This window comes from Mytilus trossulus, chromosome 9, assembly GCF_036588685.1.
Source record: "Mytilus trossulus isolate FHL-02 chromosome 9, PNRI_Mtr1.1.1.hap1, whole genome shotgun sequence".
In the NCBI taxonomy this organism is placed as follows: domain Eukaryota; kingdom Metazoa; phylum Mollusca; class Bivalvia; order Mytilida; family Mytilidae; genus Mytilus; species Mytilus trossulus.
The window spans coordinates 5,653,266-5,670,368 of record NC_086381.1 but is presented as its reverse complement, the minus strand read 5'-3'; the positions used below and the strand labels follow the sequence as shown (position 1 = coordinate 5,670,368).

Below are 17,103 nucleotides of genomic sequence, written 5' to 3'. Positions count from 1 at the left end.
GTGTTTCTCGTTTCTCGTTTTTTTATAATACTAGTAGATTAGACCGTTGGTTTTCCCGTTTGAATGGTTTAACACTAGTAATTTTGGGGGCCCTTTATAGCTTGTTGTTCCTAGGCTCCGTTTTGAGGGCCGTACATTGACCTATAATGGTTTACTTTTATAAATTGTTATTTGGATGGAGAGTTGTCTCATTGGCACTCATACCACATCTTCCTATATCTATATCCTGTGCATGTATGTACAGTACATTAATCATTGAATAAGATGATCAATTCAAACATGCCAAAATTACAAACAATCCATCAACACCCTACATTTAATAATTTGCGACAATGGTAAAGCTGGTGACGACGGTCAATTAACATGAAAGCACAATTTGCTGTGGAGAAAACACTCAGATTTTTTTAATCGGTTTGTATTTTTTGCATTTTTTGCTGCAAATGTATTTTTCATTGTCTGACATACTATTTTAAATATACTTAGACAGTTACTGGGATTTGTATAACAGGAACCTCCAATGAAAGACATTTCTGAATTACTTCACAATAAACCATTTTAACATTTCTTAAGGGGTTGCACTCACTTAAATTGAAATGGGTTTGTTGTTGATATTGCAGTTTTTAACGACATTGACTGGCTACACACCCTCGCACGGTCGGCTAAAATGTTTGTTGATGATGATGTTGATAATGATAGCAGTTTTTACCGACCTTGACCGGCTACACACTCTCGCACGGTTTGCCAAAAGGTTTGTTGATGATGATGTTGATAATGGCAGTTTTTAACGACCTTGACTGGCTACACACCTTCGCACGGTCGGTCAAAATGTTTGTTGATGATGATGTTGATGATGATAGCAGTTTTAAACGACCTTGACTGGCTACACTGCTCTCGCACGGTCGGCCAAAATGTTTGTTGATGATGATGTTGATGATGATAGCAGTTTTTACCGATCTTGAAGGGCTACACAGCCTCACACGGTCGGCCAAAATGTTAGTTGATGATGACGGCAGTTTTCACCGATCTTGACTGGCTACACAGCCCTCGCACGGTCGGCCAAAATGGTAGTTGATGATGACGGCAGTTTTTACCGATCTCGACTGGCTACATAGCCCTCGCACGGTCGGCCAAAAGATTTGTTGATGATGACGGCAGTTTTTACCGATCTTGACTAGCTACACAGCCCTCGCACGGTCGGCCAAAAGATTTGTTGATGATGACGGCAGTTTTTACCGATCTTGACTGGCTACACAGCCCTCGCACGGTCGGTCAAAAGGTTTCTTTATCTAAAACTAAGACTAGTTTTGATTCTAACAATATCATAGACAAATTTATTTATTAATCATATCCATCGCATATTTTCATGTAACCTTTTAATTATGAGTTTCAAACAAAAAGATGTAGACATGAGTTCAACGTTATGCTATTTTATTTACCGTTTATCTTTAATTCTAAGAGTCACAACCCTTTACAGCCAGAATTCTAAGAGTCAAATATATCTCCCCATTCCGACGTTCGTAAAGAAAATGAAAGCGAATTGTAGGAATGACGGATGCGCTGCCAAAGTTATCAAAGGTACCAGGATTATAATTTAGTAAGCCAGACGTGCGTTTCGTCTACATAAGACTCATCAGTGACGCTCATATAAAAATATTTATAAAGCCAAACAAGTAAAAAGTTAAAGAGCATTGAGGATCCAACATTCAAAATAGTTGTGCCAAATACGGCTAAGGTAATCTATGCCTGGGATAAGAAAATCCTTAGTGTTTCGAAAAATTAAAAGTTTTGTAAACAGGAAATTAAGAAAAATAACCACATTATTGATGTTCATGTCAACACCGGAACGTCTACCAGCAGTGGTATCGACCCAGTGTTGTAAAAGTTATCAAAGGTACCAGGATTATAATTTAGTACGCCAGACGATTGTTTCGTCTACACAAGACTCATCAGTGACACTCATATCAAAATATTTATAAAGCCAAACAAATAAAGTTGAAGAGCATTGAGGATTCAATATTCCAAAAAGTGGTTCCAAATACTGCTAAGGTAATTTATGCCTGGGATAAGAAAATCCTTAGTGTTTCGAAAAATTAAAACAGGAAATTTAGAAAAAAAATACCACAGTATTGATATTCATGTCTGCACCGGATTGTTGACTACTGGGCTGGTGATACCCTCGTGGACGAAACGTCCACCAGCAGTGGCATCGACCCAGTGGTGCAAAAATTATGACAGGTACCAGGATTATGATTTAGATTCGCCAGACGCCAATTCAGCCAATTTAGCTCTTGAAAACCAATTAATTTATGAAAATAGCACAATTACGAACCTTATACAAGAGGGTCGAAAGATACCAAAGGGACAGTCAAACTCATAAATCTAAAGCAAACTGACAAAACAAACTGACAACGCCATGGGTGAAAATGAAAAAGACAAACAGACAAACAATAGTACACATGACTCAACATAGAAAACCATAGAATAAACAACACGAACCCCAGCAAAACCTAGGGGTGATCTCAGGTGCTCCGGAAGGGTAAGCAGATCCTGCCCCACATGTGGCACCCGTGGTGTTGCTTATGTGATATCAAATCCGGTAAATAGTCTTATTCGGTAGGTCAAATTCATAAAAGGAAAGGGGATTGTAGTTATCGTATTGGCTGAATATCTTATCAATTGGGAGATATATACCCTGTATGCAGGTGCTACTAGAATGTTGCTACTTAGAAATGGAAAGTTCCCAATTGGAAAGCTGAAATCATCTCTTTTGTCGTAAAGTTTTGTTTTCAACCGATCCTCATTGTCAATTTCTAACTATTAGTCAAGATATGAAGCCGACTTAACTGTATCTGTAGTATCTTTTATCTCTTGTTCAATGGGAAAGATGCGTTCCACATAGTCACCAAATTTTGAATTATTTAGTGAAAGAACATCATCTATATAGCGGAAAGTAGAGTTAAAATATATTGCTAACTTCTTATCTTTCTTCCTTAGAAGTTACTGCATGAAGTCCGCTTCATAATAAAAAGTCGGCAAGTAGAGGGCACAGTTTGTTCCCATTGGAATGCCGACAGTCTGTTGAAAAACACGTCCTCCGAACGAATATGTTGTCAATAAAAAAATCAAGCATCTTGATTATATCAGTTTCCGAGAACTTTTTGTTTGAATCAGAGTGGACCTTTACAAAGTAGGATTTATTCTTTTCTAAGACAAGATGCTTGTATCTACGTTTTCCATTATTTTTTATGAAGCAAAGCAATACCACCTTTTTTAATTTGTCTTTTAGTTTGGAATGTGGAATACTTGTGTAAAGAGTAGAAAAGTCAAATGTTTTAATACTGTTACAAGATGAAAGAGAGTAATATTGTATGTAATCTAAAAGATCTTTGGAATTTTTAAGTATCCACATCTGATTTGCGCCACCTCTAGAATAAGCAGTTTCACAATAACTTTGAAGCCCGTCTTTGATTGCTGATAAAATAGATGTTAATAATTAAGAAAGAGGTTTCGTGGAGCACTTGGAAGACCCAGCAATATACCGTTGTTTGTAAGGAAACTTATGTAGTTTAGGTATCCAATACAGTGGTGGAAGATCTAGTTCTTCATCTTTGATTGAAATTCCAAAGGAACAAAGAACAGACCTATGATTATCCAGGATTTCCTCTTTGGTAAGTGTCGTGAGGGTATATGTTGGGTTTCCAAGTGAATTGTCAATACCTTATTCGTTTATCAAGCAGTTAATGTAATGACTTTTACACACAAAAACGATGTTATCTTAGGCTTTGTCTGCGGGGACAAGAACATATTTATCATAGAGGTCGGATAGGTGTTGAGCAACATTTGGGTCTTTAAAGATTAACGTAGCATGGGCATTGATGGGCCAATTCAGTTTCTTAATTCTGATTTGTATCAACGACCTCACTGCCCTTATACATTCGAAAAGAGAGTCTACGTCTTCCTTCTTGCGCTTAGTCCATTGCCTTGGCATAATCCTCGACTGTATCCATCACAATTTTAAAGTAGTATTTGCAATTGATAGATTTAGGCTCACGATATTTCGGACCTTTTGATAACAAATTTCGTAGATAGAGAAGTGTTATTAACAATGTTAAGGTCACCGGTAATAACGTGGCCAGCAGGATTATATGTGAATTGGAAACTAGCACAAGTGCAACCAGAAGGTTTAGACTCAATGTCGTCAATATCGAGATCCTGCAAAATGTGTTTGTAATTGAAAATTTTAGTTGCAATAGATTGGTATAGGTATCGGAAATGATTGGTACAGACTGGTCTATGAAATAAAGAGGTATTTTCTATTGGACTAATTTATGATGAAGGATATTGCCTACGTTGTCGCCATCGAAAAATTTGTTGACAGAGGAAAGAGTAAGGAAAGATCTTTTCTCTTTTTCATCTTTTCCAATGCGGACTGGCTTGAAAAGTCTGTGACTTGCAATATCCGAAATTATAGCTTCAAGTTTGAATTATTTGGGAAAGAAATGAAATAAAGGGTCACCAACTGCCACAAACAATCAACAGAGCATTCTTACAGATGTCAGCTGACTTGTCAATCCAGCAAGTAAATAACAACACCACAAGAGGAAACAATATACTAGACCTTATGTTTACAAGCCACCCAGGAAACATAGATAGATGTAAAACACTGCCACCTATAGGAAATAGCGACCACGACATAGTGTTAGTGGACATTACAGCAAATATCAACAAACCAAAACCAACAAAGCGTAAAATAAACCTTTGGAAGAAAGCAGACTTAGAAAGAATAGGGAAACATCTTGACAGTCAATATGATCTTTTCAGCAAGACCGAGTTTGACGATATTGACACCATGTGGACATCAATCAAACAGATCATAAAAGAATCCATGGAAAAATTTGTACCAACCAAAAGATCACTGGCTAGACAGAGCCACCCTTGGATGAACACCCACCTAAGACGAATGAGCAGACAGAAACAAAGAGATTACTCCAAAGCAAAACTCACCGACTCTCCAAAGGACTGGAAACGCTATAAAAACATCAAAGCCGAACTTCAACGTGAATCTAGACGAGCACACACCAAATTTATGCAAGACATTGTTAGTGAAGACTTATACAAGAACCCCAAAAGATTTTGGTCGTACATAAAAAGTAGGAAACAGGAATCTTCAGGCATAACAACTCTGAAAAATAAAGATGGATACCTCCACAGTGACACACCAACAAAAGCTGCAATCTTGAACAACCAATTCCACTCAGTCTACACACAGGAAGACCTTAACAACATGCCAGATAAAGGTCCAAGCCCATACCCAACCATGAGACCAATAAAAATAAGCCAGAATGGAGTCACTTAACTCCTCAGAGGAATAAGACCTTTTAAGGCAACTGGGCCAGATGATATACCAGCCTTCATGCTAAAGAACACTGCTGAACACCTGTCACCTTACCTGACTAGACTGTACCAACTGTCAATGGATCAGGGGTCAGTACCAGAAGTTTGGAGGACAGCCAACATTGTCCCAGTCTTTAAGAAAGGTGAAAAACACACAGCAGCAAACTACCGACCAGTATCCCTCACATCAATCACATGTAAGCTACTAGAGCACATAGTCCACAGTACTATCATGGACCACTTTGACAGAAACTCCATATTGTGTGACGAACAACATGGGTTCAGAACCAAACGCTCATGCGAATCCCAGCTCCTCATAACCATACATGAAATAGCCAAGAACATGGAGGATGGCGATCAGACAGATATCATCCTGTTAGACTTCGCCAAGGCCTTTGATAAGGTACCACATAACAGACTGCTACACAAAATGGACTACTACGGAGTAAGAGGTGTCCAACTTGAATGGATAAGACAGTTCCTGTCCAACAGAACCCAGTCTGTGATCCTTGAAAATCACAAGTCTGACCCACTCGATGTGGTATCTGGAGTTCCAAAGGGCACTGTGATGGGTCCCTTACTCTTTTTGGCATACATCAATGACCTCCCAGAAGCTACAACATCAAGCGCTAGACTGTTTGCCGATGACTGCCTACTCTACCGGCGTATCAGGAAACCAGAAGATGCAGACTTGCTGCAGAAAGATCTTTCCTCGCTGGAAGAGTGGGAAAAACAGTGGCAAATGCGCTTCCACCCAGAAAAATGCACAGTCATCCGTGTTTCTGGACAACGTCAACAACATCAGACATCCTACTCACTCCATGGACACAGATTAGAAACAATAGACAGTGGGAAATACCTTGGGCTCACCATCAGCAAAGATCTCACCTGGTCAAATCACATCAATCAGACCATAGGGAAAGCCTCCAAGACACTAGGATTCTTACGGATGAATCTGGGTAGGTGTACTCCAGCAACAAAAGCTACAGCATACTGCACGTTAGTTAGACCAACCCTGGAATATGCTTCCCCGGTATGGGATCCCCACCAAATTACCATCATACGTGACATAGAGCAGGTACAGCGACGAGCAGCTCGCTTTGTCTACAGTTGCTACCAGGACAACTCTACAGGATGTGTCACAAAGCTTCTGGACCAACTTGAATGGGAATCTCTGCAGCACAGACGATGGAAACAGAGTCTTGTGCTGTGTTACAAGACTCAACACCAGATGATTGCCATTGATCCAGCCAAGTACTATGCATCAGGGGACAGTAGAACCAGGGGCAACCACAAATTTAGACAGACAAGAGTGAAGAGAGACGTCTTCTATCACTCATTCTTCCCGAGAACAACAAGAGAGTGGAACAAACTCCCAGAATCAGTAGTGGAGTCCGGATCACTAGAGGACTTCAGGGCCAGAGTGAACATCATCCCCTGGACCCAACCACACCTCAAATAGACAGCAGGAGAACCAGTGTATATAGTTGTAATTAAGCATATTTTATTGTAAATACCATCCAGATTTTCCTGGACTTTTACTTTTGGCCAGAGAGGAGTGGCCTCCTGTCTGTTTGAGATGCGCCCGAGTCAATTACACTTTTATAGAGTTCGACTCGTAACCGGGAAGAAGAAGAAGAATGAGGGTTTGTAACAGTGGATGAAGTTTTGTAAGGGGTAATGAATAAAGTTTCGTGCGAATGTGATGAATACCTAACGGCTGTTGTATAAATGACAGCAGGTCATTAATGGAGACATCATGCAGAAAAGGTGATGTATAATGACGATGACCATGACTGTGTCTACCTCGAGGAGTCGAGTTGAAAATATTCATCACATTCACCGAGTTACACGAAGGACTAGACAGAATACCTATACCATCAATTTTGTCATTGCAACCATAAGGTGTCACAGTTTCTAATTGTCTAATCAAGTAGTCTTCTTTTTGTCTACGGAGAGTCGTTGAAAGATTAGAATTGTTAGAGCTATGGTATAGCTTTTCAATAGTGCGAACTGTCATATAAACGATGGAATAATCGGGCCAATAGACATGTATATGCCGTTTGTATTTCAATAGACCAAAATTTATCTGCTAGTTACATGTATATATTGGGCATCAGTTATTATGCTTATGTACTTTTGAAAAATTCCACCTGTAAACCGATGAGACAATTATTCTGACTTGACTGAAGGTGGGGAGAGATGCAAAATAAGGCTTTACAACTATCAATCTATTATCATTTTTGTTTTTCGTCGGAATTTATGCTATGTATAAAACAGACTCACTATGATTTGAACCTGGCAATGCCACAATCAACTGTTTTATGAAAAATGCTCTCTTATATAATTATTTCAAAAGTTTGCAATAATAACATTAATGGTACCAATTTTTCTGCACCAGATGCGCATTTCGACAATACATGTCTCTTAAGTGATGCTCGTGGCCAAAATATGTAACATCCAAAGCTTAATATATAAAAGATGAAGAGTCTCAAAGTATGTACAAGTTTCTCAATGCTCCATAACATAATTCAAGTACAACACGTACATGTATATAAGATGCATAAAATAAAAACAAACCCATCTTTATTACTCTTTCAAAGCCCATAGAAACAGATGTACAAAGTCCAAGTGTACCAATTTTGCTTTTAAACTTTTCTTAAAAAAGAGTTCCATTTCTTTTGTAATTTCAATAGGGTTTCCGCCTGTTTCAATAAAACGTCTCTCTAAGTACTTATTAAGATGGGAGATAACTTGTGTGTGTCAAACCTTTGTATTAATTAAATTAATTAATGTCAATTACATGTAAATGTTATTTTAAGAACTCTCAATAGTCATTATTTGTAGTCACTGGACCATATGGAGGGGAATAAACTTATATTTTTTACATGCAAATACATTATGTACTTTCAAAAGTACCGTGGAGATCACTTCTATGCTCTTCAACTTTTTACTTGTTTGGCTTTATAAAATTTTTGATATGAGCGTCACTGATGAGTCTTATGTAGACGAAACGCGCGTCTGGCGTACTAAATTATAATCCTGGTACCTTTGATAACTAACCTCTCATTAAATATGCCAGGAGAACTGTTCTAGAACAGTACGTAGAACTGTCAGCCTGACACCTTTTAGTCAGTTCTAGGGTAGAATTGTTCTAGGTAGAACTGTCCTAGGACAGGTTAGAACAGTTCTATGACAGATATTCTGACATTCTGACAATTCTAATGAGAGGTTAGAAGTGATCTCCACTGTATGTACTTGTTATAAAGTAGATAGGACTAGAAAATTACTGGAGTAAACAAGGACTTTGTCCATAGTTCTGTAGATAGTATATTCATATGCAACCAACCTGGGATATCGCATATAAAATCAGTTGCAGCCTTTGAAAGATGACTAGCTATCATTTGAAAAACCCATTTCAGACCAAAACCCTATTTATATACCTGCAATTTTTGAACTTTCCATGTACGGTAAAACAAACAGTATGCTTGAAATCATTGGCTTCCTGAAAGAAAACACCAGCATGAGAGCAAAAGCCGTGTTTTCCCTCCCCGTAACCCTGAATCTCAGGCTGTCAACCTTTTCATGCATTTATATTCTTGTAATAGAAGGGGTTTTAAGAATGTCATATACATGTAGAATCCAAAATGTGATAAAAAGAAAACTTTGCTACATCAACTGATTTTATTAGTTCTTATGTTGTACTGTTACATCACTGTCCAAGGTTAGGGCAGAGTGTGATCCTGCTAACATGTTTAACTCAAACAAATGCTGTATGTATGTGTCTATCCCGTGTCAAGATCCTCAGTGGTTGTCGTTTGTTGATGTGTTACATATTTTTGTTTTGTTTATTTGCACATTAATTAGGCCGTTAGATTTCTCGTTTTAGCTGTTTTACATTTGTCATTTCGGGAACTTTTATAGTCGACTATGCGATACGGGCCTTTACTCATTGTTGAAGGCCGTATAGTGACCTAAAGATGTTAATTTCTGTTTCATATGGTCTCTTGTGAAAAGTTGTATAATTATCAATCATACCACATTTTCTTCTTTTATAACACACCAGTTATTTATCACAGGTGACGCAAAAGCTTCTAATCTACCCAAAATACCTCAGTCTCTGATTCATTTGTGCAGAGTCATAGCTAAGTATGTCTAGTGCATATTTTGGTGGTATGTTTTGTCTATTTGTTTTGTTTTTTGTTCTCCTCTTTATATGGATTTTGACTTTTGAATTGCCTGATTTTGCTTTTTTTTTCTCTTTGTATTTTCTCCCCTTTTAAACACAGTGTTGAACCTTTTTTCTCTAATGCTATGTTCGTGCTGCAGGAATGTCTTTAAACAGCGGTATACTACTGTTGCCTTTATTTAAGATGTAGTTAAGAAAAAATAAATTAAGGGATAACTATCTTAGAAAAAAGTTTATTGCATAGCTGCCAACAAGTGTTTATTAACTTCAAATATTATAGTGGTTAAACATAAAAACAAATGATTGTCTGATTTTTGCTGAAGTTTTCTGTGCTCTTCTGTTCTTTAACAAAAAAAACAGTTTTTTTTTGTCGCTTTTTTATTACACACACATATACACACATATTCTGTTTAAATTCATCGCAAGACGATTTCATACATTCATACAACGCTTATGCAAGACGTTAACTACCACTCCGTTGGTTTGTTTGTTCCTCAGACTATGTGCATTTCTCGAAAGTTTGGGTCATCTTTGCGCCACTTTCCAGTACTTCCACAACCTTAAATGACAATCAGTTGCTATGATATCATTGTCGATATCATTATGATTCATTCGTAATACTTTATTAGTAAATGTTCATAATTTTTACGCAACATACGTCAGACACAATAAAAAGTAATTAGTATATTATTACAGCTAAAAAATAAAACTGGTTTTGTGACAGATAGTTGGAAAAGTTCAATTTGTTTAAAAGTACACATACAGTTACATTGTAAGTAGTTTTTTTCAAAATCGGCTATTATTTTTTATATTCGGGATGGGGTATGTTTGAGTGCAGTGGTAAACAAAATCCTGTAAACTAAACAAATTGATTTTGATCAGTTGAAATAAAATATTCTTAAGTTTAAAAACGACTGTGTTTCAATAAACCCTTATCAAGTTTATATTTCAGGTATGTTTAAAAACAGTTGCACTCAATATATAAAACGTTTAAGCATTCTATAAAGCTTTTTCATCGCTATTTTTCAAAATTTTCCTTTGTTCTTACGGACTGATAATTTCATTTCTCAGCGGTGTCGAGTGATTTGAAAACTATCGCTAGAAACTAAGGAGACACGTGGCGTTGCTAATGAAATTGATATGAAATTGATAACGTCTTCATAGGTAAAATAGCGATAAACAGATTATCTCTGGTCATCTCAACCGTACCGGCTCAAGCAACAAAATCAATCGCGTTGAGATGATCAACGATAATCTACAAGTAGCGATTTGCAATATCAGTCTCAGAAGTACGATGTGATTTATGTGGTTGATTTATAAATAATTTAATTTTTAATGTAACGCGTCTTCTGATTGGTTGACGTTATTTTCTTATCAGCCCGTTGGCATAATTTGGTCATGTGTTTGTGTCGTCATCGCAATGGTTTTTAATGGTGTTATACGGTTTAAAATAAAATTTAGAATTGAATTATAAGAAATGAATGTAACATTTATTCAGGCTTTCTATTCGAAATAGCATAAACAATTCGGTGCACACCGTAAAATAACCCGCTACGCGAGTTATTCAGTGTGCCTCAATTTTTATGTTATTTCTTCATAGACAGAAAAAATATTACAGTCATTCCTTAAATAAATAAGGTGATGTGTTATGATTTGCAATGAGATTTTTCCCATACAAATGGCATGGCTACAGTAGGGTCCATAAACATTATTAATTTAATGAATACTCACTGCTGTCATTTTGTTTCCTTCAACTGTTCGTACAAGTTTTATATTTTTCCAACCACCTGGTAGTTCCATTTTTTCCAATACAGTCATTTTGGAATCCGAGTCAAATGTGATAGTAATCTAAAACACAAAGATAGTTATCAAAGATACCAGGATTATAATTTAATATGCCAGACGCGCGTTTCGACTATATTAGACTCATCAGTGACGCTCAGATCAAAATAGTTATAAAGCCAAGCAATCACAAAGTTAAAGAGCATTAAGGACCCAAAATTCAAAAACGTTGTTCCAAAAACGGCTGAGGTAATCTTTGCCTTGGATAAGAAAATCCTTAGTTTTTTAAAAATTTCAAAGTTTTTATAAAAAGGAAATTTATCAAAATGACCATATTATTGATATTCATGTCTACACCGAAGTGCTGACTACTGGGCTTGTGATACTTTCGGGGACAAAACATCCAGCAGCAGTGGCATCGACCCAGTGATGTAAATAGTAACTGTTATCAAAGTTATCCGGACTATATATTTGAATTGTTGTTTGGATGGAGAGTTGTCTCATTGGCACTCACACCACATCTTCCTATATCTATATAATTTAATACGCCAGACGCGCGTTTCGTCTACATAAGACTCATTAGAGGACCGTAGTAAAAAAAAAAAATTTAAGCGAATAGCTAATTTACAAGATATAATTAATAGAAATGGGAGCGGGGCGAAAATTGGGATGATGTGTTTCATTTTGATATTAATGAAACAGAAAGTAATGTTAACGTAAATAACATTTCGGACTTTTTTGTGCTGAACGTTTCTGGACAAAACATAATATTCAAAGTCGGCAAAATGGTTTTACGCCTTGTCTCCGTGGTGCATACCTGACATAAAACCAGTAGATTCCTGTTTTACAAGACCTGAAAGTAAGTATAAGCTTCCATACACCCACTCATGTGTTTGAACAACTGAAGATGGATCATACACATGTATAATAAATGTTCATATTTGTCTCCAATTCCTCAATCTTGCATAGGGAAAAGTAAAATCACAAAAATACTGAACTCCGAGGAACATGTAATCAAACGACAAAATCAAAAGTTCAAACACATAAAAAGAAAAAGTAAATTATAATAATACACTTCAATTTTGACTACCTTAAGACATTGTCCAAATGAGTTTTTCGTCACCAATTCCTTCCCCTCTTCGTATGTATTAGTTGATTTAGGTGTGTTATTTGATTCATTTGTAATTGAGAACGTATCTCCATCTTTGGTGAACTCAAATGTCCATTTAGATTCTTGGTACTTTTTAATCATTTCATCTGTAAAGCCTGCAAGTTAATTAATACATGTATAATCAATACGTTAAAAAAGCTAAGACTGAGACAAACAACTAGCATAATTACATGGAAAACTTAAACTAGGATTTCATTAAATTCCGTTGTCATTCTGCTGATTGTATATTTTAATTTGTAACCGGCTATATATTTTTGCAACAAATACACAAATTCTTTGGTCGTCATCGTAAATTAATCCCTATATCAAACATTGACCAAGATTCTAAAATTACTAATAAACCTTAACTGTCTTATTTATACAACGTGTACAATGGTATCGGATTTGTTTCTTATCTCGATACTACAATCCGTTCCCTTTTCATAAATGTGACCTAGCTAATTAGACTATTTACCGATTTTGTAATTACATGAGCAACATGACAGGTACCACATGTCGAGCAGAATCTGTTTACCATTCCAGAGCACATGTGATCATCCCAGTTTTTGAGTGGGGTTCATGTTGCTTAGTCTTACAGTTTTCTTTGTTGTGTCTTGTGTACTTTTTTTGTCTAGGTTTTATTTCTTTTGTCCGTTTTTTTATCTATGATATTGAAAGTCTTTCTGATTACTTTCGACCCTCCTTTGGTAAATGATATCATTAGTGGGTTTTATTTCCTCCCTAATGGTGACTTATGGTGGACACAATTTTTGGGCATTTTGAGTGCATTCTATTCCGACTACCTAGAATTTAGTATTGTGTGTGAATGTTGGTGAACCTAATCGGCACTCATTATTCTTTATATTAAAAATGGGAATACATCATTTTAGCATTTATTCTATTCAAAGTATATATCTAGACTTAAGATATTTTCTATAAGTATCATTGACATTGCCCTAAGTGATCATTAATCATTTTATTGTTCTCTTCTCCTCTGGACGTCTAGATCTCTTGTAGTATTACTATAAATATTTGGATGAAATAAACCATTATCCTTCAAAAAAAAGTCCAAACATCAACCCAACAATGTTAGATCTGTAAATTTACTTTCGCAAATTTTTGGTTCTTCCCTCGCCGGGATTAGAACCCATGCTACTGTGATATCGTGACACCAAATCGCCTGCACTGCAGCCGTTTTCTAGACCACACGACCACCTGGGCTCTCAAAGAAAGAGCTTTCGGTGGGCATGTGTTACATTTCCACGTCAGTTTTAATCTAGCGGCGTATCTTTAGACGAGTTTGTATATATATATTTATATATTTAATGACTTATAAAGAATATTTGTATGTTTCAAGGTTCTTGAATACATGATGAGTAATTGCCTATATATTCTTAAATATACTTTGCATTTAGTAAGTAACACTGTAAACATATATTGTCACGTGTGTGCTCATAAGTAGCATGCATGTTCCACTATATTGCATTATTTTAAATACAGTTGTTATAATTGAATTATACCTTGAACATGTAATATGGAGAGAGTTTTTATAGGTTGTGCCTGTTGCTCAATCCTTTTCATATCTTAATGAATAAAATATGTTTAAAATTAAATGTGCAGATATGCATAATAAATATAAAATAAAAAATAAAAAACTGACCCAATACTTTTAAAATTAAATGTGCAGATATGCATAATAAATATAAAATAAAAAATAAAAAACTGACCCAATACTTTTCCTACAGCTTCGATGTTGGTCATAGATACTGAATTCCATTTTCCTAAAAATTGAGCCATATCGAAATACTATGTATACATTAACCTGTAGCGCCAGTTGAAAGTATGTAGGTTATTCAGTGACTTTATGTTTCTTTTATATAGTGTATACACTCATCATCAACCAATATATCAGTCGCCAGGTAAACTGATTAGTTATAAGGTAGAACGTTCTAAAATATGACCTGCAAAGGGTAGAATCTCTATTCAATATACAATGTAAACATTGATTGCATTACATAGTAGGTAGAACGTCGGATACTTATTTTACACAAAAGTAGAATGTTCTTTAATTCATACAAAGAAATTATCAGATTATGAAATAGGAAGGTAAAACAATCTTATTTTCAATCAAATTAGTTTTATTTTGATCTTTTATCCCGCAGAAGCATTCATTTAAAAGAATCGGGGAACCTTCCTATCCTGTTAATATAATTTGAAATTCAAGAAACTATCACAACACAAACATGAAGTAGTAACATATAAAACTGTCAACGATTTATATGGCCACAAAAATGCCTTTTAGCGTAAAATATAATGGAAACAGAAATATGCGTTTTGCGATAACCTCATTAATTCTGTTATCTATCTAAGTTCATGTGAGTAACCGATAAATAGAGCATATATAAATAGGTCTAATAAATGAGTTGTTTATATTGATTTTCCTCTTCAATTATTATTTATCTTTAAAGGCAGAACCAATTAAGGGGTCGTGCTTCTTCAAAGGTCTGCTGATTTTTTTTTTGTCAAATATTTTTTTCGATCTAATAATACCAAGAGACTACATATAACCGGTTTTCGGTATGACATATGCATAATGTACATGTAATACAAATTGAAATCTGCTAAAACTATTGCAAAATCTAAGGAGCCCTCTTTTGATCTCCCCCCACTTATGATCTCCCTACATTATAATTTGGTAAATACTCGTGGTAACGTATTGGAATCTCTATCACGAATTATTGTATTGAGCGAAACAAATCTGGGTCACAAACCAAAACCGTGTGAAATATATAAACTATAAGAGGGAAACAACGGAACAATGGAAAAATTGAACTGACACAAACAAACTTGTGTTACAGCTACACAAACCACCCATTTATATGGCAATGTTATATATAACTCGAAGAATCGACCAACACAATGGGTTTGTTTAACAGAAGATGGATCATACTTATGTATATATAGATACACAGGAGTCTATCCTAAATTGAGGTAAAGTATATGGCTTTCCGAAAATCCGGTTGTGGTGTACAAAAGCATTTTGACACCTTACGTTGGTGGTATAACATCTTTGCCGAAAGTTTATTGTTTTCTGTTTGATATTAAAAGAATACTAAGATCCATTTTGTGATCAATTTATTTAGCAATCGCCAATGCCAGTCAAAAAGCTTTAAAAAATCAGTTGTTCGACCTTTTAGTGATATGCGTTTTGTTGAAACGTACTTTTTCACTTTTTTAGTCTTTTGAAAAAAGTTTTTTTGTGCTGTATTTACACCCTTCTACAACGAAATTTGTTTTACATGCAGAGAATCACTGCTGGTGTAGTTTTTATTCCCCTGGGGTATCATTACTCCAGAAATAAGCGCTTATGTGTTGACATGAATTATCATTGATTAGGTCATTATTATAAATTAACTGTTACTGTTAAAACAAATACTTGGGCTTTTCTACCTCCGCAATATAATACAGTAGCTGTATATGGCCAAACCTTTCGGATCTTTTGGGTCTCAATGCTCTTGAACTTCGTACTTTATTTGGCCTTTTAAACTTTTGTTTTCTTTGAGAGTCACTGATGAGTCTTTTGAAGACGGAATGGACGTCTGGCACACAAATACAAAATTTGAATCACAGTATAGATGATGAGTGTATTCACTATTAGCAAATGTAACGATGAGTTTGACCGAAGTGATACTATACTTCATCATTTTGTATTGTAATTCACTGAGATTATCACAACTACTGCTGGATACAATAGCCTGTGTTTTAATACTTGTGAACATAAACAACGCTGTTGGTTATGTCTTTTCAGTTGTTTTAAGTTTAGTCATTGTATAATTAACTGTATGGTGATATTTTGTTCTTTTTTGAATATTGTTCCAGATCTATAGCTGTTTTGATCTACGCATATTGGTCTATGGTGGGTAGTTTTCGTATTGGTAATCCTACCGCGCTTTTTTAATGTTTCATTACGCCAAATAAAGGTAACAGCAGTATACCAGTGTTCAAAAATCACACATCGATTTTAGGAAACAAATCCGGTTAATAAACTAAAACCGAGCGAAACATATCAACTATCATGATGAAAAATCAAAGGAAAACCACGACAACTAAAATGCAACAAAACAAACGCCGACATGCATAGCAACAAACTATATAATAACTGCCATATTCCTGACTTGGTACAGGACATTTTTAAGAAACAATGTTAGGTTGAACCTTGTTTAATGGCTAGCCACACCTCTCACTTAAAATAAAAATGTTAGAAAATATTGATAAAATGCCAACAAGTTACGTGAAAGAAATACAGCATATGCCCTCTCCACTGAGAAACACACAAACGAATAATATAAGATCGACACAACAGGCAAACTGCAGAACAATAACGAACATTTTCCATCAACGACAGAAACCACGAAAAGACCAAAGTGACATAGATGGATGCGAACATTTATAGGCCACCGTACGGTTTTTAACAACGAAAAAACTCATACTGCATAGTTATCATTAAAAGGCCCCGAATTGACAAATGTTACAAAGTTCGAACGAGACAATCAAAGGCCGAACAAACGAAACAAGGAACGAAAATATC

At 35.7% G+C, this 17,103-nt stretch overlaps 1 protein-coding gene across 1 annotated transcript; it reads right to left on the bottom strand.

Annotated features, from left to right (window-relative positions):
* Positions 1–9,800: 9,800 nt before the first annotated feature.
* On the bottom strand, positions 9,801–14,440 carry LOC134683522 (uncharacterized). The gene is made up of 4 exons (XM_063542831.1): positions 14,243–14,440; positions 12,456–12,631; positions 11,315–11,431; positions 9,801–10,142 (listed from the first exon to the last, which is right to left on the bottom strand). The coding sequence occupies exons 1-4, from the start codon at positions 14,310–14,312 to the stop codon at positions 10,083–10,085; spliced, it is 423 nt and encodes a 140-aa protein (XP_063398901.1). The 5' UTR covers positions 14,313–14,440; the 3' UTR covers positions 9,801–10,082.
* Positions 14,441–17,103: the final 2,663 nt, after the last annotated feature.